The sequence below is a fragment of the Rhea americana genome, unplaced genomic scaffold, assembly GCF_003343005.1.
Source record: "Rhea americana isolate MKP2758 unplaced genomic scaffold, rheAme1 scaffold_14, whole genome shotgun sequence".
In the NCBI taxonomy this organism is placed as follows: domain Eukaryota; kingdom Metazoa; phylum Chordata; class Aves; order Rheiformes; family Rheidae; genus Rhea; species Rhea americana.
Genome location: NW_028185483.1, coordinates 3,758,556 through 3,785,923, shown reverse-complemented (window position 1 = coordinate 3,785,923; position 27,368 = coordinate 3,758,556). Strand labels below are relative to the sequence as shown.

Sequence of the window (27,368 nt, the reverse complement as noted above, 5' to 3'; positions counted from 1 at the left end):
CCTTGCATTACAGCTATACACCATATGCTCACTTGCCCATTGCCAGAGATCTGGTTGCCATTGTTTCCATTTATTTGAGCAAACTATTATGATCGTGTGCCATCATGTTCTGCACTGATTGGCTCAATCCATCAGGGCAGGAATAACTTTTTTGACCAAGGTTATGGCGAATACACAGCCCATGATTTTGTGAAGGTCATGGACACTTCATACATTGTTTGTGACCCAAAAAACCCAACTACTTTATTTGGGTTTGGGTGTGGGATTTTTTTGTTGTTTTGGTGAGGAGATAGTACTAAGGCCAGGTGAGCACTGGAGACCTTGCTGTGTCCAGCCAAGGTGCCCAAGTTGAATGGAGCCCTTTGGAGAGGTTCCCTAGACAGTGACAGTCACCAGGAAGCAGGGCTGAGTGTTACTCCCAAGGCTCCTGATTCCCAACCTCACCTATGTTGCTAGAATAGTTGCATATTCAGACAGGTCTTATAACAAGTCCTATCTACCCTAGTTTTGGAATGTGTGTTGCAGCTGCTCAGAGAAGTAAACGAATGTGGAGTGAAATACTGGAATTGCTCCTTCCTTACTAAGTGATTTCTGAGGAGACTGATCCTGAGAAGATGGCAAAACCTGCGCAGGAATATGCTGCTGCTTCAAGGCCTAAGGTCCTTGGATATAACAGTTTTTCTCTCAACTCCAACAATTCCTACCCAGCCTTCGGATAGCTGCTGAATGACTGTGCTTTCCCATAGACCCTATCACTTCCTCAAGCTGACCTTCCTCTGGCAACTTATGGAAAAAACAAAAATGAGTCATCTCTTGTCTTCAGCACCTCTCACCAATTTTGCTTTCTCTTTCATAGGCCTTTGGCAGTAAAGAGGAGAAGTGGGTAAGCAATGTTATTTTCTCAAATGTTCCTGAGTCTTTTTTAAGCTAGTAGAAACAATTTGAATTTTCTCAAAGTTGTTTTAAATTATTTTCATGCTGGCTTTCTTGCATTCTCAGATTTAAAATTTGAAGTAAATTAGGGGGGGGGAATGGATGTTCTACAACATGGTTTACGAGGCTTTTGCATTTTATTTTCAGTGGGAAGATAGCTTTAGGCACTAGATAACGAGAGCAGCACAAAGGATTGTGTTTCCTTTTCTAATGCAAGATTCATGTCTGATCTGTCTTCCCTTACGTTCCCAGGACATTGGTGCACAAGCTTCATTCAAGCAGGCTTCCCAAAGTGCGAAACAAAGGGCAGCCTGAGTGAGGGCAGTATCTGCTCTGTTCTGTCAGGGAGAGTTTGAGGTTACCTGCTGTTCCACAGCAACTGTTGGCCCATCTAGTTAATAGAAGGGATCTGGTAATGTTTTAGAAATTTATTAATTTGGAAATTTAATTTTTCCTTTGAGAAATAGCTAATTCTTTTCTAGATGCAAAGAGCAGAAATAAATAATTCATCCAGTGGTAACAGAGAGATTAATCGTTGTAAAGCAAAGGCAGCTCCCTGCCTTTCTGCCACAGAGACATGCCCTTAAGCTGAAGAAAAGGGGCTCCAGGTAGATTTTTCCTTCTTGATCTTTCTGGAGAGAACCAAAGCCTTGAGGTAAGTGAAGGGGGCAGGGAAGGATTTTTTGTTGATGTGACAATATTGAGCTGACAGCAATTTGTGTAAATGTGTAAAAGAAAAGCTCTGATCTGAAAAACGAAACCCTGAATGAATAAATCATGGGCCTTCTCTTAATAATTTGGCAGCTTAATCCAGCTCTCCTGGTGGTGAAAGATGGCCTAGCTTTGAGCGCAGGGAGGGACTCTAATTGTCTGTATGCTTTTAAGTTCAGAGCCAGCCCACCATCGGTTCAGGAGCTTCTCTTCAAGGCAAGTACAGTTGATGCAGGAGCCTGGTGACTGCTCAGAGTGCGATGATGGAGGGAAACACCCACCTCCTCCAGGTCATCCGCAAGATGCATCTGGAAATCAATAAACTGGAGAGAGAAAACAGGGCCCTGCGAGGAGAGCTCCAATTCTGCGGGCAGAGAGCTCTGCAGAAGGAGCAAAAAGCAGGAGGAAAAAGTGGAGATGGAGAATCCTGGAGCCTCGCTGACCATAGCGAAGAGCCTGTTGGTGCACCGGTGCCCCTCCGCAGAAACATTTTGACTGGTCCCATGCTGGCACCAAAGGAGCAGAAAGGTATGTAGAAGCTAGGGTTATTAATGACAATAATGCTTGCTTTCCATTTAGGATTTCCCAGTTCTGTTGTTACATATTGCAGAGAAAGTGCAATGACCCAAGAACTGTGTCTCTAGTTAACTTGACTGAAGTACTTTGCATTCCTTCAATGCCCATCTCCAACAAAATATTAACTATGTGCTTAACCCTAAGACCTTCTATAGTAGGTACCCATATACACCAAGCTGGCCTTACTGGAGTGTTTTGCTGCTCCAGGATTCAAGCTGAGCTCAAATTGTCTTTCTTTAAGTAGAATTTGACTTACTGTTTTGAATTTTCACAGGTACGTGCTATCTTGATGTTTTCTTTTTGTCAATGACTGACCTCTCAGTTTTCCAGACATAAAAGAACTAACAATTGTAATCATGTTCTAACCTCTCTTACATTACTAAACGGTAAGAAAAAAACTCTACAAATAGTAACTAATGGTGATAGGTTGCATATATCACACCAGATGTAGAGTTTCTGTTTATTTTTGTCTAAGAAAATTCTATGAGGAGCCTAGACAAATCTATGAAAATGATCAAGTTAGTATTAATGGATTTAAGTGAACCTGGATGAGTGCTGGAATTGAATAAAGCCTACTGCTAAAGCCCGCCGAACTCAATGTCCATGTTACTAAGCTAAATGCCTTTTAAATTGAGGCTTTCAGTGGCTACAAATTTCATTATTATCTTGGGAAAAGCTGACTAGTCTTTCAATGACTGTGAAAGGTGTGCTAACTTTGTGGCTTTTACTCTCCAGCTATGTTCTCTAGGAAAAAAAAAAAAAAAAGGATTAAAAGGGATCTTTAGCCTCTTCTGCCTTTCACTCTCCCTGCATTCAAAATGTTTTGAGTCAAAACCCCCCAAATAATTAAAAGCACATCAAAGAATATCTGAATTCTGAGTTTAAACTCCTCCTGATAAGGCTGCAGAGGTGCCAGAAGGGCTCAGAGCAGACTGAGAACCAATCTGTCCAATTTTCCTGGTGAGTCAGAGAGCGGTCCCTGGCCCTGTTTTATTTTGCGATAGTATTGGTGTAGCCAAAGCGTTAGAGTGTGGGGAGAGCTGATGGGGCTCCCACCCCCTAAAAGCACCAAGCACTGTGGGCAGTGCCTTGGTGGGGGGGCAGGACATCAGGGCTGCCCAGAGACCTGTTTATGTACAGGAGGTGAGTGGCTCAGTGGTAACTCCAAGACCTGTCCACCAGAGCAGTATAGACCTGGCCTATGAGCTGCTGTGTGATAAACAGCTCAGCAATTTGAACAAGAATTTCAGAATTATGCCTGCATAAACATGACCAAATGGACTTTCCTTGCTCATCATCTTCATGTTTGAAATACAAAAGGAAACAAATTCCACAAATGATGTCTAAAATCCTCTGGACAGCCCTACATGCCCTACTGCTTGTATGTGCAGTGCTTCTCTTGAATATACATTTTCTTACATACAATTTAAGTTTTCACTTTTTTAAAGATTTTAAGATTTCCAGCTACCTAAATCAGTATGGCTGATACATTTACCGAATTTATTCTCAGCTCTGCTTTTGGTTTTGCTACTCAGATAATGCCATGACTGTGCGGCGCTACTCCATTGCTTCATCAGTGCAGCCTGCTTCTGGCGTCAGGCCCCACACAGCTGACAAAAGGCCTCCAAGCAATGGACTCCTGGAAGCACAGGGGAGACATCAGCCCCTGGCTGGTCCTGTTGCAACACAACTAACTAAAGAAGAGAAAAAAGAGGTTGAGAAAACTCTAGCTAATTGTTTCTCCAAGAGTAATTCCAGCAAAATGAAGCTGTTTCAAGAGCATGTTTGTAAGTGCAGGTAGGCTGAGTTGACCTTCACAGCACAGGTTACCTGCGCTGGTATGCTAGTTTCGCTTGTTAAAACATACAGATGCTCTTTTGGGTTTTAGTTCACTATCAGCAAAATCTTAGGCTGTTCAAATGTATATGTACCATCAAACATAGGGGAGATCTGTTTAGGTTAGGATGGCCTGCTCCTTCTTGCAAGGTATGTAGAATCGTCAGCATTGGTAGTTTAAATTTACTATAAAAAGTGTATGAGGGAAGAAGGCTGAAATCGTCTTCCTATTAAAGCCTGGTAGCGTTTTGCAGATTGATGTGTTGCGCTAACAAGCTAAGCGTTAAAAGGATTTTTAAAGTTTGAATGAAGATATTAAGGAGCTCTGAACTATGCTTTTGAAAGTGTGATTAATATGATCCATGGATTTAGATTCGCTGTATCGTTTTTCCCCTGTAATTGAAACATTACAAGTTAGTGCTTTCAGCCTTAAGAAAAATATTCTCAGGATGGATTCTGACTTAAGTGAAATGGCTCCTGAACAAGTCCAGCATCTCTCTGCTCATTGATGAAATGCTCTCCAATATAGGCCAACAATCAAAGGTAAAAGCACTAATAACGAGACTGTGATATACGGCAGTGCTGGCCATCTCCTGGTGTGCTTACACAAACTACTTTGACTACTACTTTCAAAGGACGTGTCAGGGTCAGATGCTTCACAGCATTTAAATGCCTAAATTTACTCCCTAGCAGGGAACTGCTGTCATTTTCAACAGCTCTTTGACCCTGAAACCGCATGGGTTTCGACACATGCTTCCCTGAGCTCTGGAGGCGGCACATTTTCCCCTGGAGCTGTCTCCCTGGGAAGGAAGGAGTGCGAGGAAGAGCGCGGGCAACCTGCAGGACCATCAGTGGCAAGGGCAAATAGCAGGGCTCTCGCGTACAGGGAAGAGAGTCTTCCAAGTAACTGAGACGGCAGCCTAGATCTCTTATAACTGATGTTTTGAGACCTATAGAGGAAAAGTACTGGGCAGTCAAAGGAACGTTACTGATTATTTTATCACTATCTTCGGAGCTGCCTTGTCAGCTCTGAGCAGCATGGAATTTGGCACGATGACTCATGTCTAATCATTGCTGGCTGCTTTAGGAGAAGCAAAGAATTATTATAGAAAGAGCTTTTTAACCTAACTCCATCAATAGACTGACTGGGTTATATCCTGAAGCATGAAGCCGTGTTCTCTTATTGAGGGGGAAAAAAAAGTAATCTATTTTCTGATTGCAATGGTGAACTTCTCCATTATAAGTACAAAAATCTAACACAGGAATCTTGGTAAGCTTTTAACTAGTAGGCTAATTTGTGTCAGAGTTCAGAAAGCTAATTAAGCGTAACTTTTTATAGTGAGGCCATTTTTGCTTCCAAGTACGCTATTCTGTGACAGGTTATTCTATTCTTTGTTTATTGTAGTTTTCTCAGGTTTGCTTTAAAACTACCATCATATATGAGGTGCTGGATACTTTTACCTTCAAAAATTGACTCTTTGGAAGTATCATCTCAGATTTATCTAGAGTGCAGTTGCATCCAAGTAATAAAATAACAACAGTGCTACCAGATCATTACTAATTTGTATGTCAACAGCACTTTCAATGATGTATGTTAAAGCACTGTTCATTCCTCATTATTCCCTCTTCTAGGGAAAATGAAAAAGTAGTAAATATTTAAACGTACAAGACAGGATAAGAAAGACTGAGCATTGTTTTCAGGACCATTGGAGTAAATTACAAGGTAGACAAGGTCTGTTTGGTACAACCATCACCAGCACATACTCTAAGCCCATGACATGCACTGGCCTTTTGGTGGTTTGACAGGGGATGATGTGGGAAGGAGAAACAAAACTCTCCCTGCATAGCACTGCTCTGGGTGACATATATCCTCCCCGTATGCAGCTCCACCACAACAGGAAGAGCAGCCTGTGTGCGTGGGGAGGCACAGGAGGGAGACAGCACCACCATCCCTTCAGAAGAAACCAGCAGCATGGGTCCAAGGAGTTGGCAAGCCTGCCTGGCAAAACTGATCTGCTGGCATTTATCTTGACTGCAGTATGGGCATTCCTTTCAGGGCTGAGACACAGGAGCCACTAATGTGCAGGCTGGAAAATCAGACCAGCCTACAAGGAAACTGTTATGTATATACCATGATGGGACTGTGTACACGACCCAGAATAGACTGAGAGGTCAACTTCTTGCAGCACCACCTCAGTGCAGGGCTCCACACACGGTCCTTTGCTTGACCGTGGGTCAATTCCAGCCTTGCAGGGGATGCTCTGCCTCCTGTGTCAAGCTCACACAGTGCCTACATGTGACTTGTGTCTCATTTTAAAATGAGTGAGATAGGACTGATATGGTGCACGGGTTTGATGGCTTGATCTTCCAGTGGGGTAGGTCTAACACGCAGGCAAGAAGGTTGGAGGACACTGAGGAGGCCCTCCCCACTGTGAAGGCCCCCCTTACTAGCTGTGAAGAGGCACTTCTGCAGCAGCTCACAGTGACAGCAGATCAGAGGATCAGAACAAAAACAAATGAACAAAAGGCCCTGCAAAGCCTGGTCCATTTATTTGCCAAGCAGCTTCAGAACATGCATAAGAGCATGCCTCTACCTCTGCTTTTACGGTGGGATGAATTTACCGTGCACCCTTCTCAAACTGCTCACACTTTCGCACATCAGTAGCCACCTACGCACACAAGTATGAACCTACTGGAACATTCCTCAGATTAGGAGTACCCTGATGCTGATATAGACCTTGAGGTTACACATGTGCTTAACCCTGTATCCAAAACTTTGGAGCTGATTGAGAACCAGAAGGCTTAATGGAAAAGGTAGATGCTTCCAGGAGACAGACATACAGCACCTAGGCTTAGTGCCCAGGCTGGCTATGTGACTGCTGTCTTGGTGCATGAGATTCTGCCCCTGTGCAGCAAGCGAGTGCTGGAGGCATTTACCTGTTGCTTGCTGGGAGGGGTGGGGGTGGAATTTCTTTGCATGTTCTATACATTTGTAATCCTCATAATCCTTTCTCATTTTTCTCCAGGGGTAAAGTGAAGGCCGTTAGTTTCCTGTTACCAATGGATACTTCACCATACGCTGAAAATCCAGGTTCTCTCAAATGCCCGCAAAATCAGAATACAAAACAGTTAACCACCATCACTGAAAAGGATATGTGAGCTGGTGAATTTTTAAAGGCCCATTGATTCTTGAGATAAATTGACCTTAAATGATAGCTGTGTGTCAGGTTCCTTTTCTGCAAAACGCTTTGGCAGGATGCCTTCAGAGAGTCACCCAGACTGTGTTTCGGGTCACTGGCCTGTTGTTTAGCAAGGAAATGGAAGTCATGACAAAAGCTGTTGGGAGCCTGTACACCACGATGAAACCACATGATAGCAGAGGCACCGCCACAGAGCAGCTTCTATGCACAACGTCTCCAGGATCCCTCACCTCGAGCATGCTTTAAATAGGATGTTAAAGCTGTTTTTGCTGTGTTTATGTCGCAAAAAGGCGAAACTGTCACCTCTTGCACTTGCTGATCATCTTCTCAGGCATTTGTTGCATGTGATATAATAAGAGCTGTTAAAGAACCTGTGAAGTTTTTCTGCATGTAAAAACGCTAAAATTTCACGATCCCAATACAGTTAAATTTGTAGGGCATTACAGATTCATTTCACATTACTCCGAATATCTAGAAAGCTGACAGTGGCTGTGAATGTCCATTTTGCATTCACTGTCTGCAAATGTTGCAAATGCTTTTAAAGACAATCATGCTCACTCAGAAATGTGACTCTCTGAGGGAGAGCTGGGGAGAATAAGTACTGACTGGTATGACGGTGGGACTACAAACTTATTTCTGACTTGGTATGTTCATCATGACTAGAGTCCAAATACTAAGTCAAAACAGGTAAAATTCTGAATATGAGAATTTTTAATGAATGGTTTTGGAGCAAGGCTCAGATCAAGAATTATTAGCAGATATTCAGCAAAAAAACCAGGTACAAAATAGATGTGAGAAGAAAACACAGACAACTTGTAAAATATGAGGATAAACAATGTCCCACAACAATTTAACTTGACTACAAGTATTTATGGACCAAACAATACTGCACATACCTCGCCATTTCTTTATATGCTGGTAGTATTGACAGTGAATTGCACAACAAATGCACAAACAGTAGATGTTCGTATTGATAATTTTCAGGAAGACTTTAATCTCATTGCCTGCTCTTAAACAACATACCTCTTTGGAGCCTTCCAAAGTGAAAACAGAGACTTGGTGGAAAGAAACTTTCTTACTGATTTTTCAGTGATCTTTTGCACTCTTATAGAAATAGGTGCTCTGATTTTGATTTTGAAATTCAACATCTTTTGTATATTTAAGCATATTTTTAATATATTTTCACTAATGAAGTGAAATTTCAATTTCACTACTATTTATCTGTGGATCTTATTTTCAGCTTGGGTCTGCACAGAGTTGCTTTGTAATGTTAGTAGTGGTAGCAAATAACTCAAAAAAAAATCAGTCCACAGATAACTTGCCCAGCAGAGAGAATTGAATTTCATTGTTTGCAGTGGATGGCTATTCTAGCAAATGAGGTTACAGCTTAGAAAGTTTACTGGGCAGCTCATTTTAGAAGGTCTTTTCAGGGAATGTGTTTTTTAAATGTCTTAACGAAAGCCTTATTGTCAAAATCCAGACACATATATGTTTGGTTAATTACCTAAATCCAGTTGACTTCCCTTAGCACAGCAACACCAACTGTCTTTGAAAATCTGGTCTTTAAGGCACTCAAGCACTTTTCAAAACTTGTACTTGAAAGCCAGCTTTAATGGGACTTGAGTGTCCATATGCTCTAGATAGCTTTGAAAAAAACCTCAACTTTTATATTCCCTAAGCCTGCACTTCACTGAACAACAGTGAAAATTATTTTCTCCCGTCCGTGTCAACTCAAAGTACAGTCTCTGAGTCAAAGAGTGTGTCTTACTAAGCATATGACGACGTTAAGTGCAGTGGGTTGTTGATCCCAGTGACACAAAAATACATACAACTTTGTGTATGGCCAAGAAATTAAACTCACTTGACATTTATTAGAGGCAAAACATTCTTAAAGAATTCCTGGATAGTCATAAGGAAAAAGAACAAAAAATGTGGAAGGGAAAAGAATCAAAGTAGTCATTGAAAATAGGAGTCAATATATCAGTGGAAGAATTTATTTCTGAATGATATTTTTGCATCATTTCTGTCTCTAGGAGTGCCTAGTTTTACGAACACATGATGATACTCCGGCACATTTATTTTTAAACACTTGTGCAGGTGTGACCTAGCTCTGCATCTCCAGGACAGAAGCAGAAAAATGGGACACCTAGGCCCAAAGAAACCACTGATCACATCAACTTTACTAAAGTACAGCATAAAATAGACTACCAGGGAACATTTAGTGGCAGTTAAAACATTACAGTACCAGGCATTCACAGACTGTTCAGTGAAAAGTGAGTGTTAAAATTTGGGAGGAGAGATTCAGGGAGCAGTTAAGCCACAGGCCTTTTTTTTTTCTTCCTCCCGAAGAGACCCACACAGCTCACAGAGGAGCCCTGGGCTTTTACCTAAAACTACATTGGAGTACATACTCAATCCTAAACACTGACAGCCAGGCGAGGAACCTGTTGGAGCTGCACCGTGTTTCCAACTGGAAATCCTTCCTTTGGGAGGGCTGGTCAGTGATAACCAACCACACAGGTAAGAGCCTGCAAGAGGAGTTGAGGCAGCAAGCGGTTCCCTCCCGCAGTAGCCCTGGCCACTGGTAGATACACAGTCCTGTGTCACACTGCGCTCGGGCACAGGGGCTGCCCGTCTCCACGCACATGCAGATAAAGAGCAAGTCTATCAGTGACGTTTGTTAAGGTGCTCTCTGTTCTACCAGCACGACTAGTCAAGAGCAGTGAAATGAGTCTCTAGGCTGGACACAAAAACGTCTTGTTAGAGTTAATTCTCAGCTTAAATCAGCAGAGCAGCACTGTTTGAACTGCTACTTTAGATTTATGCTACTCTGAGTGAGAGAGAATCGGGCACTATCTCTTTAGGAAAGTCTTTACAAAGCTGTGGTCACCGTATGCAAGTGCAGTGCCATGAGCTCTGGAAGGAGGTGGGAGGACTCCTCCAGGAGCAGTTACCAGGGCTGAACATGAAGTTTAGATGTGTGTCTAAGGGTGGCACAAAATCAAACATTTAAAATCGGAACACGCAGCTTAAAAATATTTAGGCTTAGACACATTTTCAGTCCAGAGCAAATATCAGCCTCTCCAAAATAATGAACGTTTCCAGGATAGCGGTGTCCTGAACTTTCAAAAATAGATAAAATCCTGGCAGTCATCAAACTTCACTCTTCCAGAATGGTATTGCTCAGCTGTATAGTGGAAAGTGCTAACATTAAACCATTAAACGGTGTGTCTATATTAGCATTTTAGTCAGGATCAGGAGTACGTTTCTGAAGTGAATTTCCTGTTCACGCCCACTTCCCATGACTTGGTTCACATTGTGGAGTCATCTCAAAGTATATGAACTGATTTCTTCTGGATGAAACTAAACCAGAAGATGCACTCCTAATGTGTCCCCAAACTTAACAGATATTTAGTCTATGAGACCACTCTAGCAAAACCTCTGAAACACTTGTAGGGTGGAAAGCAATGCTCTGCATGTCCTTCTCCTTTGGTCTGCACTACTTGCCGAAATGGACAGAGCCACAGAGCACCCAGACAAAGCAACTACTGTCTCAGAGCTTTACAAAGGACTTTCAACCAAGTGAAATTTCATCTTGTTCTACTACAGAGAGGTGGAGATTCTTTTTGTTAGTTTTACCTAGAGTGAGTCTTGCCTGTGTTTAAAGAAGAGCTTCACTCTTCCTGCAGATACTCAGGTGGAAATGTGATGCTGCAGACTAACTGAGGTGTGACAGCATCATCTCCAGTGAGTTCTTCCTCCAAGCGCAACTGGGTCTCCTCTTCACATCCTTGGGCAACGAATCCACACCCAAAGACAATAAATCAGTGTATGGTGCACCTAATATCAAAACCCCCAGTGTACAGTACAATCCATTCACTCCAAGCTGGATTCATAGGAATGAGAGAATAATTTATGATGTGCCACATTGTCCAGAATCTTTACATCCATTTTATTCGTGCTCCTAAATCTTAGATCCCTGCAGCTGAACCTCAGCTCTGCTCTGCCGTTACTGATTAAGAATATATCAGAATGGAAGTCATTCATTCATCTAGGAGCCTCTGATAACAGGTAAGTGATGTTGATCTTTAACATTGTTGTTTTAAACGATGTTAACAGCATTAATTTCAGCACTGACGTGCTCCTTCTGGGAAAAGAACATGAGAAATAAACCAAAACCTAGACTGAAGGTCTAAAGTGGTTCATAGGCAGCTTGAACTGACCTTCAATACTGTGCTGAATTTGATGCTAAATACTTCTGATATGTGCATTTCCTTCTAATATCTTCTAAGTACAGAGTGGACAACTAGCTCAAAGAGTGCACATTGTTTTCTAACAGCTATGTGCTGTGAAGTACACACTATTGTCTGCTCATGATGGAAAATACAGGTTGTATTAGATCTAGATCTGTTCTGCAGTTCTAGTGTACGGTGCCTTTACCCAGCAAAAGACTTGTTAAGAGATTTGATTGTCATTTGTAGTAGTAACGTAGTAGTAATGTAGATCAAATTCTGCTGACCTTATTCAGGGAAGTTGCTGGTTGTGCTGAAGACAAGATAGATGATTGCTTCAAGGAATGTTCTTTCATTGTAAATGCTCATTTGAGTAGGAATATTTCTAGTTGTATGAGTCACCCCTTTCTCAACTGCTGCATGAAATACCAAGAAGTGATTTTTACATAGGGAGTTTCAGAGACAAGGCAGACACCAAAAAAATACATCTCCAAAGCATCTTGTAGTGTTTTCATTCTCCTGTAGGAGCATTATATGGCATACGTAGCATGATTAAAAAGTTATCCTCTATTATTTTCTTTTTCTTGAAAATTGTGATGAAATGCCTTTTTTCTTTTTCTTTTTCTTTGTAATAGTATGTGCTGCTTGATACACAAAATCAGTTCTACGATAGCAAAATATAGTAAATCATAAATAACATGGTTCTGTTTAATGTAAGTCAGAAACTTAGAGTAAATTGCAAAAACTAGAGCGGACTTCTCTAATCCGTGGCTCTTCAGCAGCTGGTTTGACTTGTTCCTGGTTTAGAGGACAAGGATCATCATCTGAATGCTGGTTGCCACGGAGATTCCCATAGCTTTTGGAATCATAAGTTTTGCCTGAAAGGAAACACTCCTTCAGTGTGAGTTTTTAATGACTGTAGTGGTTTCTGTTTGTCAGTGCACCGTATAGCAGATTAACTACTATGTCTGAGCAGGTAGAAGGGAAGGGAGTAAAATATTTTCTTGTAATCAGTGAAAGCATCTTAAATCTGTATAAAATCCTAAAATATTTGTGCAAATAGCATTGTAAGGCTTGTTGGAATATATTAGACTGTTATGGCATCAAATCTGTTATCTTTCAGTATTGGCTGCCTCAAAGGAGAGTGAACTTTGGTTGTAGATCATGGGCATGGCAATAAATCCTTCTAACGCTGCAGGAGAGGGGCCTGAGGACTGACAGGCTGTATAACCAAGGACGTCTCTCTCCCTCAGGCTTGAGCCTACAAGGCCTTCCCTACATCCACAAACAATAAAGGTAGGTTTTCTAGGAAAAGATGTGAAAATGAACGAATTGGGCCTGCCCACTTGCATAGCCGCCTGTTTATCAGTCCTGTTTGCGTTACCAGAAGGACTCTGGGGTTAGACAGCTATATCAGCTTCTTTCTTTTATTGCAAGTGTAAGACCAAGGGCTGAAGTTGAATGTATTTGGCTCTAAACAATGCACACGATGGTTAATTTAACCCATGTGGACATACCAGTGTGAATTGCTGGCTGGAGTAAAACAATGGTTATTCAGAAGAGAACCACAGTGAAGCTCCGAGATCAAGCCCCAGTAACTTCCGAGTTATGTTATCTTTTCTAGGTGGTAACTAAGTAACTACCTGTTAAATCTGCTTGATTTCTTCCTTTGAGGCTGTTTCCTGCATCTATGGGACTATCAATATACTTCATGGCAATGGGTGGCGGCTGGTCCTTCTCTCGCTGAGCCTGCGTAACTGAAAGAACAACAGAAAAGGTATTTAATTGAATTGTATTAACATCCTTTAGTTAAAGGAGGAAAAAGATATGTCAGGTTGACTCTACCTGGCTGATGAGAACTGGGTATTGTTTCAATCCCGCCCTCTTCAAAGGATTGAATGGATTCAAGACCAGAATCCGACTCTTTCACTGGCCTTCCCATAATCTCTATTTCAGTCGCAGTTTTATTCCTAACCAGGAAGTAGGTGTGCATTTTCCCTTTGCCTTTCACTTCTATTTCTCCTCTTTCAGTCATCTCAAAATTCTTGTATTTTAGGCATCTAAATTATCAGAAGCAAAAATGATACCAGCGTTTTAGAAGAGCTATTATAATATAAGCAATAAAATCAGAACAAGTACGGAGAAACAACAGTATTGACCATGAAAAACTGATAGAATTTGTTCCAACAGTTTATTCAAGCCTGCTTTACTTTTATAAAGTTTTACACATACAGTCTGATCCAAAACCAGTGGATAAAACACAATCAAATACTTTGGTATGGTAGAAGCTTCTTATTGACTGGTAAATAGAAATTAACAATTGATGTAGCCAGTATCAGTTAGACAAAATTACATCTAGTCATCCCACCTTAGAAGGCAATCAGGTTGGTCAAGCATGATTTACCCTTGGTAAACCTATGTTGGCTACTGCTCATTGCTGCCCTCTTCATACGCCCCGAAAAGGCTGATACAGAAATAATCAGAACAAACAAAACTCTTTGCCAGCACTGACTTTCTTCTGAAGTACGCTGCACAAATCAGTGACAAACAACAGCATCGCCTATAGCTGAAAGCTGCAGCTGTCCAAGGCAGTGTTTTTCAGCACAGCTTTTAACAGAAAAATATTTAATCACAGCTACTCACTGATAGGCACTGGAGCTTAGATGGATTTTACTGGGAACACCATGGCTCTCCATCCGTGAGGCTATATTCACTGTGTCTCCAAATAAGCAATAACGAGGCATCTTTTCTCCAACAACTCCAGCCAAGACGGGACCTGTATGGATCCCAACTCTAATCTTTACAGAAACACAAAACACCCCCAAAAAACATCACTTGTTATTTAACATCATTGTTAATGCTCTCTAGCCTAAACCCTTATCCTAATACAACACTAGGCACCACTAAAATACCAAATATCCACAGAAAGAGGCTCTTTGTGAAAAAGGCACCCATATTGGCCTTGCTCAAGGTCACAGAGGAGTCAAAAGGAGCTTTTTAAAGTCCTACCGCAGTACGCTAACCAGAAGCCCGACCCACAGAGCAAACAACCACACGCGTGTCTTTGTGTTAGCAACTTACTTGGATAGGATTCCCAGAAACGGGGTTCTTTACTCCTTTTGCAGCTATTATCATCCCCAAGGCAAAGTTAGCAACCCGCTCTGCATGAGAGGATACGGGCACAGGGACCCCTCCGACTACCATATAGGCATCTCCGATCGTCTCCACCTTTAATTGCGAGGGAAACACGTATGAGTGTGCCATCTGTATCCTGTTGAAGTTAGTGCTTTGCTGCCCGTGGCTCTCCTTACCTGCAGCTAATCCCTCTTCCTTCTAAAAGATGTTCAGGATCACCGGGAAGCTCTGGCGTGTGTGATTTTCCTAGCACCAGGGAGCCGTTCCTTAACTCCTCATGAAAAGCATCAATGAATTCTGTCCCTGCTTACTGGACCCACTTGAGCTATCAGTGTGAGAGGCCCTAAGGAGTCGGGGATGCTGTGCAAGCACCAGACTTCTTGCCTGCCACTTAACTTAACCAGGGTGGACCTCTATGCAAAGGACCATCCCCAAGCACAGGCTCCTGAACCAGGAGGTAACCAGAGAGCTCAGTGCTATTAATGAGTTCTCTCCACACAGGTGGTGGTAAAAGCATATTTCTTTAAANAAAAAAAAAAAAAAAAAAAAAAAAAAAGTAATGAATCAAAGGCATCTGTTCACTGTGATTATTCTTAAGTGGTTTACACAAAAGTTAAGAAACTCTGAAGTTAGGATATCAGTGAATGCAAAGCACAAACTAAACTATTTGTCAATATCCTAAAATCAGCTGTTTTCCTACAACATGCTGCAGCATGTTTGAGTGAAATTCTGAAAGGTTAGTGCTCCTTCGGGCAGCCACGCTCCTTGCAATGAATGGCACAGCACCTGAGAAATGCTTGGGGATTTGGCCCAGTAACTAGGAATTATACTGGGAACAGAATAGGCCAGCTTGAAACATGGAATTTTCGAATATTTAAAATTCACTGTACAAGACTTTCACAGCGCAAAAAATTTCTATACTGGTCTTATGAGACTTCATTGTTACATTCACCATCAGTAAATGAGAGATTAGTTTAAATTGGATTTACTGGATACCTTAAAAAAAATAACACCAATAAGAGAGTGGGAACAACATTTAGTCTTTGGATTGTTCATTAGTATAAAGACTTAAAACAGTCCAGCACATTAGTCTTGCAAAATGTGTTCCTGTACAAACCTTCTATCGAAACAGTCTAGCGCACAGTAATGCCAGTAATCTTCTATAACAACTTAAAAATAACTGTAAAAAGCTACTAATGCAAATAGATATTCTAATTATGTTTTAGGCTGTGCTGGGAGATTTAATTTAAAAAGATTTATTCATAACTTCAGCCATTTATAAGCTTGGACCAAATTTCTTTGATCAGTTTCAATATTTCATTTCCTTCTAGAATGCCTGAAAAAGTAATCTTGTCCTCCCACCCTGTACCCTAATAACCTCCTTCCATATTAATGGCAGTTATTTACAGGCGTCAAAAGGAGATTATCATAGCGACAGATAATTTACTCATGATGTATGATTTAAATAGAATGGGATGCTAATTTACCCTAAAATCTCTGTGTCAAATCCTGAATGCTTCAGTTATTGAATAGTTTCCTTGCCAAGGTAGAAATTCTTCTGATTTCCCAGTACAAATTGTTGTAGCATCAACTGCAAGTCTTGCAGGAGCAAGGAATGAATGAGATTTGGATTTCAACCTTTGCTATTTTTGCCTACCTAAATATTTAATATGTTGGGGACAGATATAAATTTAGGACTTGCTCTTCAACTGCTCTAATCTGGGTAGCTCTGGAGATGTTAATGACACTTTTATATATATATATATGTGTGTGTGTCTCTGATCCTTCTAGCAAAGGATCACACATTACAGTATAGATATAATCAATCCTCTCTGGGGCCAGGAAGCAGATCTATGTGATCGTCTAAATCTCCATGAATCAAAACAAAGTTTAAATGCTAACTGGATGTTGTTTATAAGGCTTTTTCCACCAAAGGGCATACTTAATAATACAGTGACCTATTTTACAACAAGTTGGACCAAAAGAGCAAAGAAAATTAGTCATAATGGTTCATAAACTAGCATATCCTGTTGTGTTGGGTTGGCTTTGAGAGAAGAAAGAGAGGTGTTTCAAAGAACAGCCGTCCTGATACTAGCATTGTGAAAAGAGACTGTAGTCCATGCTAGCAGTTACGTTCCTGTTCCGATCTTTTAAACACATTTAATCACACCTCTGCATGTTTGTTAATTCCCATATCAAAATCATGTCATCCCTTTTAATTAAACATGAAATAAAAAGAAAAGCATGTAGGTAGTTTCCCTGTGTGGCCCCTACAAATAAGCGACTCTTTACAGCTTCTCCAAAAGCTGGGGAAGGAGGATGGGGAGTAAATGCAGTAAAACAAAAAAAAAAAAAAAAAAAAAAAAAAAAAAAAAAAAAAAAAAAAAGTTTCCAGACTATTTCTACAGTCTTCATCAATCAATACCTACCTTGTACACATCGTGCACTGTAGTCAGTCTGTCAAATAGTAGGTACATTGAATTCAACATGAGGACTATCTGAATAGGTTCACATTGGGCACAAATGTTGGTAAAGGTCACAACATCGCTGAACAGTATGGTGCACTCTTTGAACTCTCCTGTAAGCAGAAAGGCCAGCAGTAAGTAACTGTAATGCTTAGGCAAGTGCATCTGTCTGAGATTTGTTTGCGAAGACTTCTTTCTCACCATTTTTTCAGGACACACGTCCATTCAATTGTAATATTCACGTATGGGTGTGCATGAAGAGATGTTGATATAGGAAAGTATCAAATATGAGGATCATAGCACATCTTGAGCAGTTTAGACATCTATCTGATCCTGCATATGTCTATCCACATTCAGGACATCCTTAGCTGTTTATCTGCAACACCATAGAGATTTACTGAAGGGGGCTAAAGCATATTCTTAGGTGCTGCCCTTAAGGTAGATGTTTTCTGGAATCACAGTGATGCTAGGTTTATAGATAGCATAAAGGAATTATGAATTTTCTAGGAAAGACCATTTTCTTTGGTTCTTTTATTTTTGAGCTCTCATTTCCCTGTATACCCAGGTCAAAAACAAAAGTTTGGTTTGCTGTTGAAACACTGAGTTTTGTTCCCTGAATCGGCAACTGCTATGACTTTTAAACTCCTAAGAATCAATAGTAGCAAATAGCTTCTAAAACTTTGACTGACAGAATAGCCTAAGTTTTGTTATCAACAACATTAAGGCACTGTGGTCCTCCTCTCTACTACCAGTGAACGTCACCAAGCAGTGAATCTACTCCAGGGCAGGTGACAATGGCCAGGCTGTACCACTGCCCCCATCTCCCTAACGCCATCACATGAATCAAATGAATCCTGTGCATTCACCTGCCTCAACTCGCTTCCCCTCCTTTAGCTGGTTGGCCACGTGCTGAGGAAGCATGGCATAGAGCAGAGCTTCAGTCTTTTTCTTTTCTTCCTCCAGGTGCTTTGAGAGCATCCGTAGCTCTTCCTTCTTCCTCTCCAGCTGGTTAGAGAGCTCCATCTCTGCCAGTCGCTGCTGATTGAGCAGAATCAAATCCCTGGTCACGTCATGGGGGGCGATGTCTGCAATGTGCATCTGTCGCTCTTCCAGCTCGTGCAAAGTGCGAAGCAAAGGGGAGCAGAGGTAGAGCATGCACTGCAGGGGCTCCATCCAGATCATCTGGCCTGTTTAAAATAGTTATCGGTGAGCATATTCAGCAGCCTGGACTTTCACATGATGCTCAATATTGCTGCTGTTCACATTAATGGATCAGTTCTAAGAACAGTGGCTTTTCCTAGGGCCATGGTCATCAGAGGCATTAATCTGTATCCTGTAATCACAGATGGACTTGTTTGGATGAGGTGGTCAAATAAAAAGATTTCAGAATGATTAAGAGGAACATTTAAATTTCACAGTGGGTGAAATGTGGCCCCAGTGAAGCCCATGGCAAAATTTCCCTTCTGTGGAATATGGAGCTTGAAATCACTATGATCATACAAATAAGCAGATATAAAAATGCTTGAAAGGCATAGAAATTTTTTGGCATGGGGTTGGGTTTTGTTTTGGTTTTCTGGGGGGACAGAGTCTTTTTGGATTTGATTTTGCTTTCCTTTATTTGCTTCGTAAGTACCCTTGGTTTCTGAACAGCAACATACTAATTCCTACCGTTTCCTTCCTCCCCTAGCCCACTCCTGGGGAAACTGGGTGAATACCTTGAAAATTAGTAGGCTTGTGATATAATAGACACCATGGGAATTAAACCTGAATGAATAAGAGGAAGCAAAATTTTACCTCTAACTGTTTGAAATTCCTTGTTTTATTAACATCACTTTTATTCAAAATCCCCTAAATTCTTAATTTTTTCTGAATCTAGGGAATACTAGATTTGACAATCGTCACGTAAAGGAGAGAAGGGGAAAATTAGGTCATATTATATAGTTCAGAGAAGTAAAATTGAAGTTAAAAAAAAAACTTTTAAGACAAATGTCGTTACAGTTAATTATATGAAGCAGAGGATCATTCTGTACTCATTTCTCTCAGTAAAAATAAAGCAAATAAAATCTCTTTATAGCTACAATAATTTTAACCAGTAAACTCCTCTGTAGCATTAGTGAGAGAAAAGAAGACAGAAATCAGAATCTGAAAATGTGAGTACAAAAAATAAAAGCCTAGTTAACTAATGTATTGTTTTTACCCACATCTGAAAACCAGCCAGTAGCAAGTTACTCCCCTCAAAGGTATAAACTAAGATTTGAATAACATATTCCTATTTTAAAATCAAAATGCATGGACTCACGGGGAAGATAACGCTTTTCTCCAGCTGTAGAAATTTTATCAAGAATTTGTGTTTAATACTTCCCTCTTCCCTTTCCCTTCCCGTCCCTTTGCCCAGTAGAACTGGAACTGCTTGCTGGCAGGGCCGATGCATTTGTTGCATATTGCTCACCTGGTGCTTTAATTATTTTCTTTATCAAAGATAACCCTTAGCAAGGCAGAGAAGTGGTTCTATTTCAAGTGCGTGTGCTGATCTCTAGCGTTCTGGGGAGGTTAAACCTAGACAGTTACTTTCACACAGCCCAGTGCGCCTTCACGCTTACCCTGGTGGTTCCAACAGCAAAACCTAGCTCCGTGGGTGACCTGGTCTTCCTTCACCTTCCACTGGTTCCCAGTGAAACAGAAGACCTTGGCTGGGTGCAGGGGAGATCCATCGGACAGCAGGACGTGGGACTCCCACCCAAAACCAGTGGCAATGCAGCCAAGCTGAGGAGATTGCCCCAGCCTAGTGGCTTAAATTCTCTCTTCGATTTTAACCTCTGCGAATGCTAACACGCAGGGCAGCGTTGTGGGGGACGCTCTCACAGGTTTTCTGGGAAATCAGCAAGACGGGGTGCCTCTCTGAGGCACCTGCATACGGATGTATGCAGCAGCGGAAGCAAGCAGGAGGCAGCAGAGGTCTGTGCAGTTGCAGGGCTACGATCTCTTTGGGATCAGGGAAACGTGGTAGGTGGCTCACGTGACTGGAGTACTGCAATGGACAGGTATAAGCTCTTTAGGAAGGACAGACCGGGAAGGTGAGGAGGAGATGGAGTTGTCTCGTGTGTGAGACAGCGGGAATGTATGGAGCTCTGCCTAGGGAGAGATGACGAGGCAGCTGAGAGTGTATGAGTTAGGATTAGAGTGCAGGCCAACGTGGGCAATGCTGTGGTGGGTGTCTACCACAGACCACCTAATCAGGAAGAAAAAGTAGATGTGGCCTTCTTAAGAAAACTGGAAGAAGCCTCACGTTAACCGGAGACTTGAACCAGCCCGATATCTGCTGAAAGGACAACACAGCACAAGCAAGCTGGGAAATTTCTAGAGTGTATTGATACACAGATGAAGTTGATTTTCCTGACACAGGTGATTGAGGAACCAATGATGGAAGTGCTCTGCTGGACCAGGTATGTACCAACAAGGAAGAATTGACTGGGGATGTCAAGGCTGGGGGTAGCCTCAGCTGCAGGGACCACGAAATGGTAGAGTTCAGGGTCCTGAGAAAGTAACAAGTAAAAAGGATCACAACCTTGGACCTCAGGAGAGCAAACTTCGGCCTGTTTGAGGGTTTGTCTGGAAGAATCCTATGGGATACAGTCCTGGAAAGAAGAGCAGTCCAGGAGAGTTGTTTGATTATTCTGTGAGTAGCCAAGGCTAGAAGTGACTCAGAACACAATCTAATCTTCCTTTGGCCTTGCCCCCATTATTTGGGAGACCTCCAAAGATGTGGGTCTTGCAGCATTAGAAAAAGTAGTTCTAAGCCTTTCAAATGGAAATGTTGTTGTTTTTTTCTGATTGGAAGCTTTCAATATCTAGTGAGTAGTATCAAAATTTATCTACGACCACCTTAAGGTAGTGTTTCTATAAACAGAACCATCTAATCTTCTCCTCACTGCACAAGGCCCTTTATAGGACTTATGTGAAGCTAGGAGTCCATAGAAATGCATTACTTCAAATCCAGCATTATTCTTGATTTAATGTGAACACTTGTGTTACTGAAAACACTGAAGTACCTCTCAGCTCTAGCATTGGCCGTTGTTTCCACGACTCTGGCATCATCTCCCTCCTAGTCTGGAAAACAAATTGGCTGTTGATAAATTTCTGAATGCTAGAGATGGTGAAGGGTACTTCTGGGTGAATGATACTGAAATAGTGATTCAGGCAGATGCCCATGGTCTGCAGTCCAGGAACAATCTTCTGAATGCTCACCCCAGCTTGCTTCACTCTGAGCTTAAAAAGAAAATGTGGACAACATGTTATAATTCATAGACTGTTTGGGTCCAGGCCAAGTTATAGCTGTTCACTGTTTATACAAGCACTAAAAGCTGAAGCAGCCACCAGGCTTGCTGTAGCACATGGCTTACTTCTGAGCAATGACCTTATTGACCTTGAGGTCTTGTATGACCTCAAAGCTTTGAATGAGGGTCTTTCATAGCAAGACATGGCCTGCAGGAAGGAATCTTATTATTCAAATGCTTTTCACTATCAATTGTTTTTTTTTAAAAAAAAGCCCCTTATTCTTGGTTACCTTTGTATGGGTCTAATGTAACACCGCTGATCCCACCACAGTTAGTACTGAAGGAAGAAGATGCAAGTACATTGCTTTATGGCAATATTCTGTAGGGTGATAATGCAGGGTGTAATTTTCAGCATGCTTGCTAAAGGTCTAGCAAAAAATGGTTCAGGCTCATCAAGCTTTTCCATTCTTTTCCATCAACTCATTCCTCCCTATGGAGTATCAATGTCATAGCAACTCTGGAGAAAAGTACATAGAATTTGTACTGTGTTTCAGGGTTGCTGTGCTATCTCCCCTCTTCCTCATTTGGCAACAGCGTTAGATCATGCAGGATTGAGTATGAAAAAGTGGTAGTTTACTATTTATGCTGTAACTGTAGAATACCTAGGGGAAAGAAAGGGGAGAAAGGAGACAGCAGCATTGCAACAGAGAAGTGTCCGACAGTCAACACAGAGGAAGATAACTCTACAGTTTATGCAAATTAAATGCCCTTACCTCGTGTTTTCCCTACCTCTTTGTCAAAAACCATGTGAAAAGGAAGTCCATTGCAAAAGGTTTTCGGGTCAACCCAGAGACTCTTGGGATAAACAGGATCAAATCCCCTCAGGAGTTTACCTGTAGCAAGATAAATATGTAGTTTTTAATCAGATTGCGCCGTGTAAAACTAATCAGCATCACTGTAGCACTCAATCTACCGGACTCTAGATTACGACGAGGGAAGATGGTGCGAGTGATGCGGGGATCCAGAGGTACACGCATGTCTGTGCTGAAGGCTCTGGAGCTTAACACACAGCTGATTTGATTCAGCTGAGAATTTAAAATTTCACCCCCCCACACACACACACAAAAAAAGCATTGAACGTGTGACATTATATGGAAACAAGGAGAATATATGAGTGACTGTAGACACTGCTGTTCTGTGAATTTATAGATATCATAGCAATATAGCACAGCTATACCTCATAAAAATGTACACAAAAGTGGTATTTAATATGCAGCTACGTAACACGGAGTTAAAGCACAGGAGCACAGATTAATGTCCTCAGAAGGAGGCGGCCACTCTTATTTTTAAGATCTATAGATCTATATAAGATTTATAGCCCAAACAAAGACCATATTCTGCTTTTATTTTACTTAATTTTACTTTACTAAAAAAAACTCAGTTTTTTAAAAAGCACTCACAATGCGCAATTTTCTTTCTAGTAAATATATATTTTTGTGATACATACACAGAATAAAATAGGTAAAATAGTCAAAAGCACTCATCCGACCTAGACACCTCAATGCTTTGATCTCTCAGTATAAACCAGCATGCTCTGGAAACCCACAGTAATCATGTGCCTGCTTATTTCAAGGGATCTCTTTCCACAAATCCGCCACCAGAAGGTGGCTATTACAGTCACTCGGGTAAATGCTGTTCGGTAACAGCTGCTCAAGTCACCCAGGAGGCTTGGATGAAAAGAGAGTGGTGATAAAGAATTTAGGCCCCAGCTCCCGGAGCCTGGCTCCTACTGCTTCCGTGGCATCAGCATGGGTTTATCATCTCTGAAATTCAGAACTCCTTCTCCGTAACTCCTAGCATTTTCTTAGTCTGTGCTGTTAGAAGTATTTTTTTTTTTAATATATTTCTTATTCAGTGTATCTGCTGTTACAATGCAGTCAGCTTTACCCTGGGTGATCCCAGGCTCAGCTTTTCACCCCTTCCAGAGTCCAGACTGCAGTGTGATGTTGAGCTGAGCTCCGAATCCTCCAGAGGAATCAAGAGACCCCAGCAGGGGTAACCAAACTTCCTGTGCTCCCAAGCAGAGATCCTGGCAATGATTACCGTGTTTAACCGGAAGAAATTTAACCAGAAGTATTTTGAAAAGATGCAGAGGAAGTACGAATGGATGGGATGAGCGGAGCTTACTGACTTTCTTACTGAAGAGACCCGTAAGCGATGCCAAGCTCCCTCTGAATGATCTCTCACCTTTTCCTAAGGTAATAACTCCTCTGATTGTTTTCCAGTGACTTTGCCTGGCAGGACAGGCAGAGTTTCCTCTGTCTCTAATTCTATTGGCTTTTTCAAGGTCCTGTGGAATAAATCAAAGGGGGAAATCAAGTTTATTTTATTTTTGGAGATATTTTAATGATAAAATGATAATGACTACTAAAATACCTCCTCATTCAGTTGGTTTTCAATTTGTTTTTCAGAGCCAGCAAGACATTGAGGTGAGGAAGAAAATTTCTTTCTTTCTTTGTATGAAAATACAGGGTTTTGAGTGACAAGGAAAACAATATGTTCTTTTTTCCCAGTTCTTTCTTCTTCTTCTGTCTGACTGACTATTTCCATTGAAATATCAATGTTAAAAAAATCCAGGGCTGCTGCACCAATGATTCCTGAAGGACAAACAAAAGCCAAAATATTGCCAAGGACAAAACCATTCCTTTTTCATGTATTTTTCTGAAGTCATGTACCAGTTCAGACAATTCCTAGAGAGCCCTCAATGGAATTTCACTGTTTCAGAACTCAATATACCAAGTGACTCAGGAAGAAAAAAGCAACATATTGCTACCTATGTAATTTCTTACTACGTTATCATTAAAAGAATACGCACGTAGGAGATATGATTTACAGTTACTGTCTCTTTTATTTTGTCTGATGCCAAATGCTTATTTTCATGGGAAAAAGCTCAGCAGGATATCTGAAGAATGTGTCCTAATAGTCATACCCAATATCAATAAGAATTTCCATTAATCTAAAAAGTGGAGGGGTCTAAAAGGAAATATTTTCTTCAGATTACAGATTTCTGCCATAAAAATCTTCTATTTTAGTATTTGTGGAAAATTTTCTCTTGAAAGAAAATATTTCATGAAGATGCATGATCAGTCCTTTTATTTCCACTTTGTTATTAGGCATGCTGCTGGACAATGACAGTGATACGAAAATCTCTGTCTGAAAATCCAAATAGTCCTGCGCTTCGATAAGAATATGAAATGAGTTGTGATAGAAGGTAAAGTTTTGATATGCTATTAATTGAGAAGCATTTGTGAAAGAAATGTAAATGATCATCTCTACAGACTTGCACCTGCTTAACTCTTGCACAAGTACAATTGCAGAGTTTCCATCAAAGTCAGAATAAAGACTTTTACTCCTACAAATATCAGAGTAAAATCCAGTGCTGTGCAGAGTCCAATAGTGCTTTTGCAAGATTTCATGGACTATAGGAAATGTCCGTAATGTATTCGTAGTGTATGTATTCAAGTTAAGCAAGGTTTCTACTTCATTGCAATTTAAGGAGATGAGTTCCTGGGAATTAATCAACTGTTAGACACAGTATACACCATAAACTTTAATTTTCCTTCCCTTATGAAAGTCTGTATTAAGACTCCTACAGAAGAAACAGGCACTTACAGCCTGGGCTGTTATACTGCCAACCTTAAGGAAGTCAGTGGGAGCTACAAGTTGTTGGGCAGTCAAGGGACTACCAAGCTCTGTTGGTCAGATGATTGATGACTCAACTCTGCCAGGCTTCACTACCGTGGCCAGTCCCCATTTGAAAATATTTTGAAATCTGAACAAAGTATATCTGTGAATACATGATTCGTTTGTCTATTATATGTCATTACCAGCTGATCTGTATTCTGTATTCCAGCTGATTACCTGGCACAATATGGCACAGACCTCTTCTATCTGAATAGTAATGTAAATGCATCGATCCATCTTCATTCTTTTGAACTCTAAAAGATGGTGCGTTCATCTCCTGAGGGAAAGAACAAACAAAAATAAAACTTAAATATCCTTTCCTGATAAGGAATAGTGGTGGATTTGTACAAAAGCATCCTGTATATCAACGAAACAAACAAGCGTAAGTAATATGAGTAAGTTGAAATTTCCTTCCTCTGAAGGAAAATCTACTAGGCATTAGAGCCAAAGTACTGAATAATATCTAGTGCTGAGGATTACTCAGAGAAACTATTTTAATAATTGTCCTAATATATAGCACTAATTATTTTCAGAACACAGGAGAGCTTGTTATAGCCTCTCTTTCTATTATTATTCACATCAATGAGAGACTGTTCCTTGCGTTACAAATTCTGGCAGAGTCCATCCCTTGCTGCTCAGCGATTTTGACTTGAACTTGCCTGGTAAGAAAGGGACAGGTAGCTGTGCAATGCATCCAGGTTCTCTATGAACTCAGAGAGATTTCCACCCAGCGTTCTCAGCATATGGTCGTAGCCTGAACGTTTACAAAATCCAAAGAAATACTCTCCAAATTGCCTCAGAACTACGTCAGCCGGAACACCTGCGCAAAAAAAAAAGGTATCTTAATGAACGTGGAAGGCTTGGGAGCGCTTGCAATGCATTAATAATGAACGTAGAAAATCTGCAACACCAGGAAGATTTTACAAGAAGCTGAAGAGGCTAAAATCTGGGGTGCAGTCTCAGGCTTGAGCGAGGACAGTTCCTTCGTGCAGTGTGGGGACACATACCCAGTATTTTGCAGGCTTTATCAATGAGTTGCATGGTAATCTCATCTTTGTACACTTCAAAAGTCAGAAAAGTATCCTGAACTCCAGCCTGGAGTCTGCAACAGAAAATACAGTATTCTTGTCTCAGAGATCTTGTAAATGCAACATGCTTGGGTGACGAACTGGCATTCACCACGCGTTTTTTGCTAGTAATCCATTCCTTAAATTCCTTCAGGTGCGATATAGGGAATCACTATTTTTTTTAAGGGTTTAGGAGTGTTACTTTAATATATTATGGCATTATGGTAAATTTTATCAAGGATTAGGGCATCATAATGTAGGGTGCTAGAGGAATTAGGGCATTAGTCTGTATTCTGGTCTACCGGCTTACGGTACAATGTGGCTCTTGGGCATCTATAGTCCTGACCATAAACTGGCTGAATTTTACACTGGCCTCAATGCCTATTGTATTTACGTACTTTGGTTCTCATTGTGCACTTCATTTGTGTATCTCTGTCTCCTGGAAAATTCCACAGACCTCATAAAGGAATGGTGAAAACTGAGAAGATGATACATTTAGCTGCTTTTGTGAAGGAACTGAGCTGACTTCAAATCAAGGGTGACATCTATTCAGTGTAATTACTTTCCAATATTGTCACAGTGAGCCAGTGAGTCTATTGCACAATCGTCCAGAAGACAAAATGTCATCCTCAGTTATCTGGTATAACAAATAAAGTAAATGGGACAATTAATACCATAAGATGAACTGTTAAAAGGTAAGAAAGTTTTGCTTTTGCCCCCCCTAGCTGCTTTTAGTGATCTCTCAAGACGTGCATCAGCAGATATTCACCAGTGAGAAATTATAATCCTCTACTGCTAAATTCCTGCGTATTTTCTTTCAATAGTGGGAGCACATTACCTTAATTTTTCCCACGTTTCTTCTCCATACTTATCAACCACCAATGACTTCAGGCATGTATTTATAAATCCATACTGCAAAAGCAAACACAGGAACATGGAAAAGATGCACTGGTTTTTAAAATGCAATCCCAGCTCACCGTCCTCTTCCACCTCGGATTCCTCCGCCAATGTTACCCCGCAAAGGATGAAGCGCCCGTGCTTGCCAAGCGCTGCGTCCTTCGGGGAAAAGCGTAACCTTTTGCTCGTGGAGGAGAACAGGGCTAAGGTCCCCCCTCGCCCCCCGACCCGGCCTGGCGGAGAAAGGCTTGGGAAGGGGAGGTCGGGCCGCGCCGCGCCGCCCGCCGCGGGGCCGGGC

General features: G+C 41.2%; 2 protein-coding genes across 2 annotated transcripts in view; one reads left to right on the top strand and one right to left on the bottom strand.

The window, feature by feature from the left end:
• Nucleotides 1-1,904: 1,904 nt before the first annotated feature.
• On the top strand, nt 1,905-7,215 carry CCDC195 (coiled-coil domain containing 195). Its single transcript, XM_085298521.1, has 3 exons — nt 1,905-2,172; nt 3,756-4,017; nt 7,083-7,215. Exons 1-3 carry the CDS (start codon nt 1,905-1,907, stop codon nt 7,213-7,215), a joined length of 663 nt encoding a protein of 220 aa, XP_085154647.1.
• Nucleotides 7,216-12,214: 4,999 nt separating this feature from the next.
• Nucleotides 12,215-27,368, bottom strand: part of LOC146599404 (guanylate cyclase soluble subunit beta-2-like) — a 23,918-nt gene continuing 8,764 nt past the window's right edge. The window contains exons 4-18 of the mRNA XM_085298690.1: nt 27,012-27,229; nt 26,114-26,208; nt 25,766-25,926; nt 25,284-25,383; nt 23,799-24,019; nt 23,610-23,712; nt 22,152-22,255; nt 21,138-21,354; nt 17,955-18,275; nt 17,053-17,201; nt 14,570-14,716; nt 14,132-14,286; nt 13,334-13,548; nt 13,132-13,245; nt 12,215-12,366 (exon numbers count right to left, since the gene is read on the bottom strand). Coding sequence (XP_085154816.1) covers nt 12,215-12,366; nt 13,132-13,245; nt 13,334-13,548; nt 14,132-14,286; nt 14,570-14,716; nt 17,053-17,201; nt 17,955-18,275; nt 21,138-21,354; nt 22,152-22,255; nt 23,610-23,712; nt 23,799-24,019; nt 25,284-25,383; nt 25,766-25,926; nt 26,114-26,208; nt 27,012-27,229 — 2,472 coding nt within the window. The remainder of the gene's footprint in view (nt 12,367-13,131; nt 13,246-13,333; nt 13,549-14,131; nt 14,287-14,569; nt 14,717-17,052; nt 17,202-17,954; nt 18,276-21,137; nt 21,355-22,151; nt 22,256-23,609; nt 23,713-23,798; nt 24,020-25,283; nt 25,384-25,765; nt 25,927-26,113; nt 26,209-27,011; nt 27,230-27,368) is intronic.

Bases quoted from the DNA above. Each gene is read 5' to 3' on its own strand.
- CCDC195 (XM_085298521.1), top strand. From the start codon at position 1,905: ATGATGGAGGGAAACACCCACCTCCTCCAGGTCATCCGCAAGATGCAT. The intron at 2,173-3,755 runs GTATGTAGAAGC...TTTGCTACTCAG, and splicing joins GGCACCAAAGGAGCAGAAAG to ATAATGCCATGACTGTGCGG. The intron at 4,018-7,082 runs GTAGGCTGAGTT...ATTTTTCTCCAG, and splicing joins GAGCATGTTTGTAAGTGCAG to GGGTAAAGTGAAGGCCGTTA.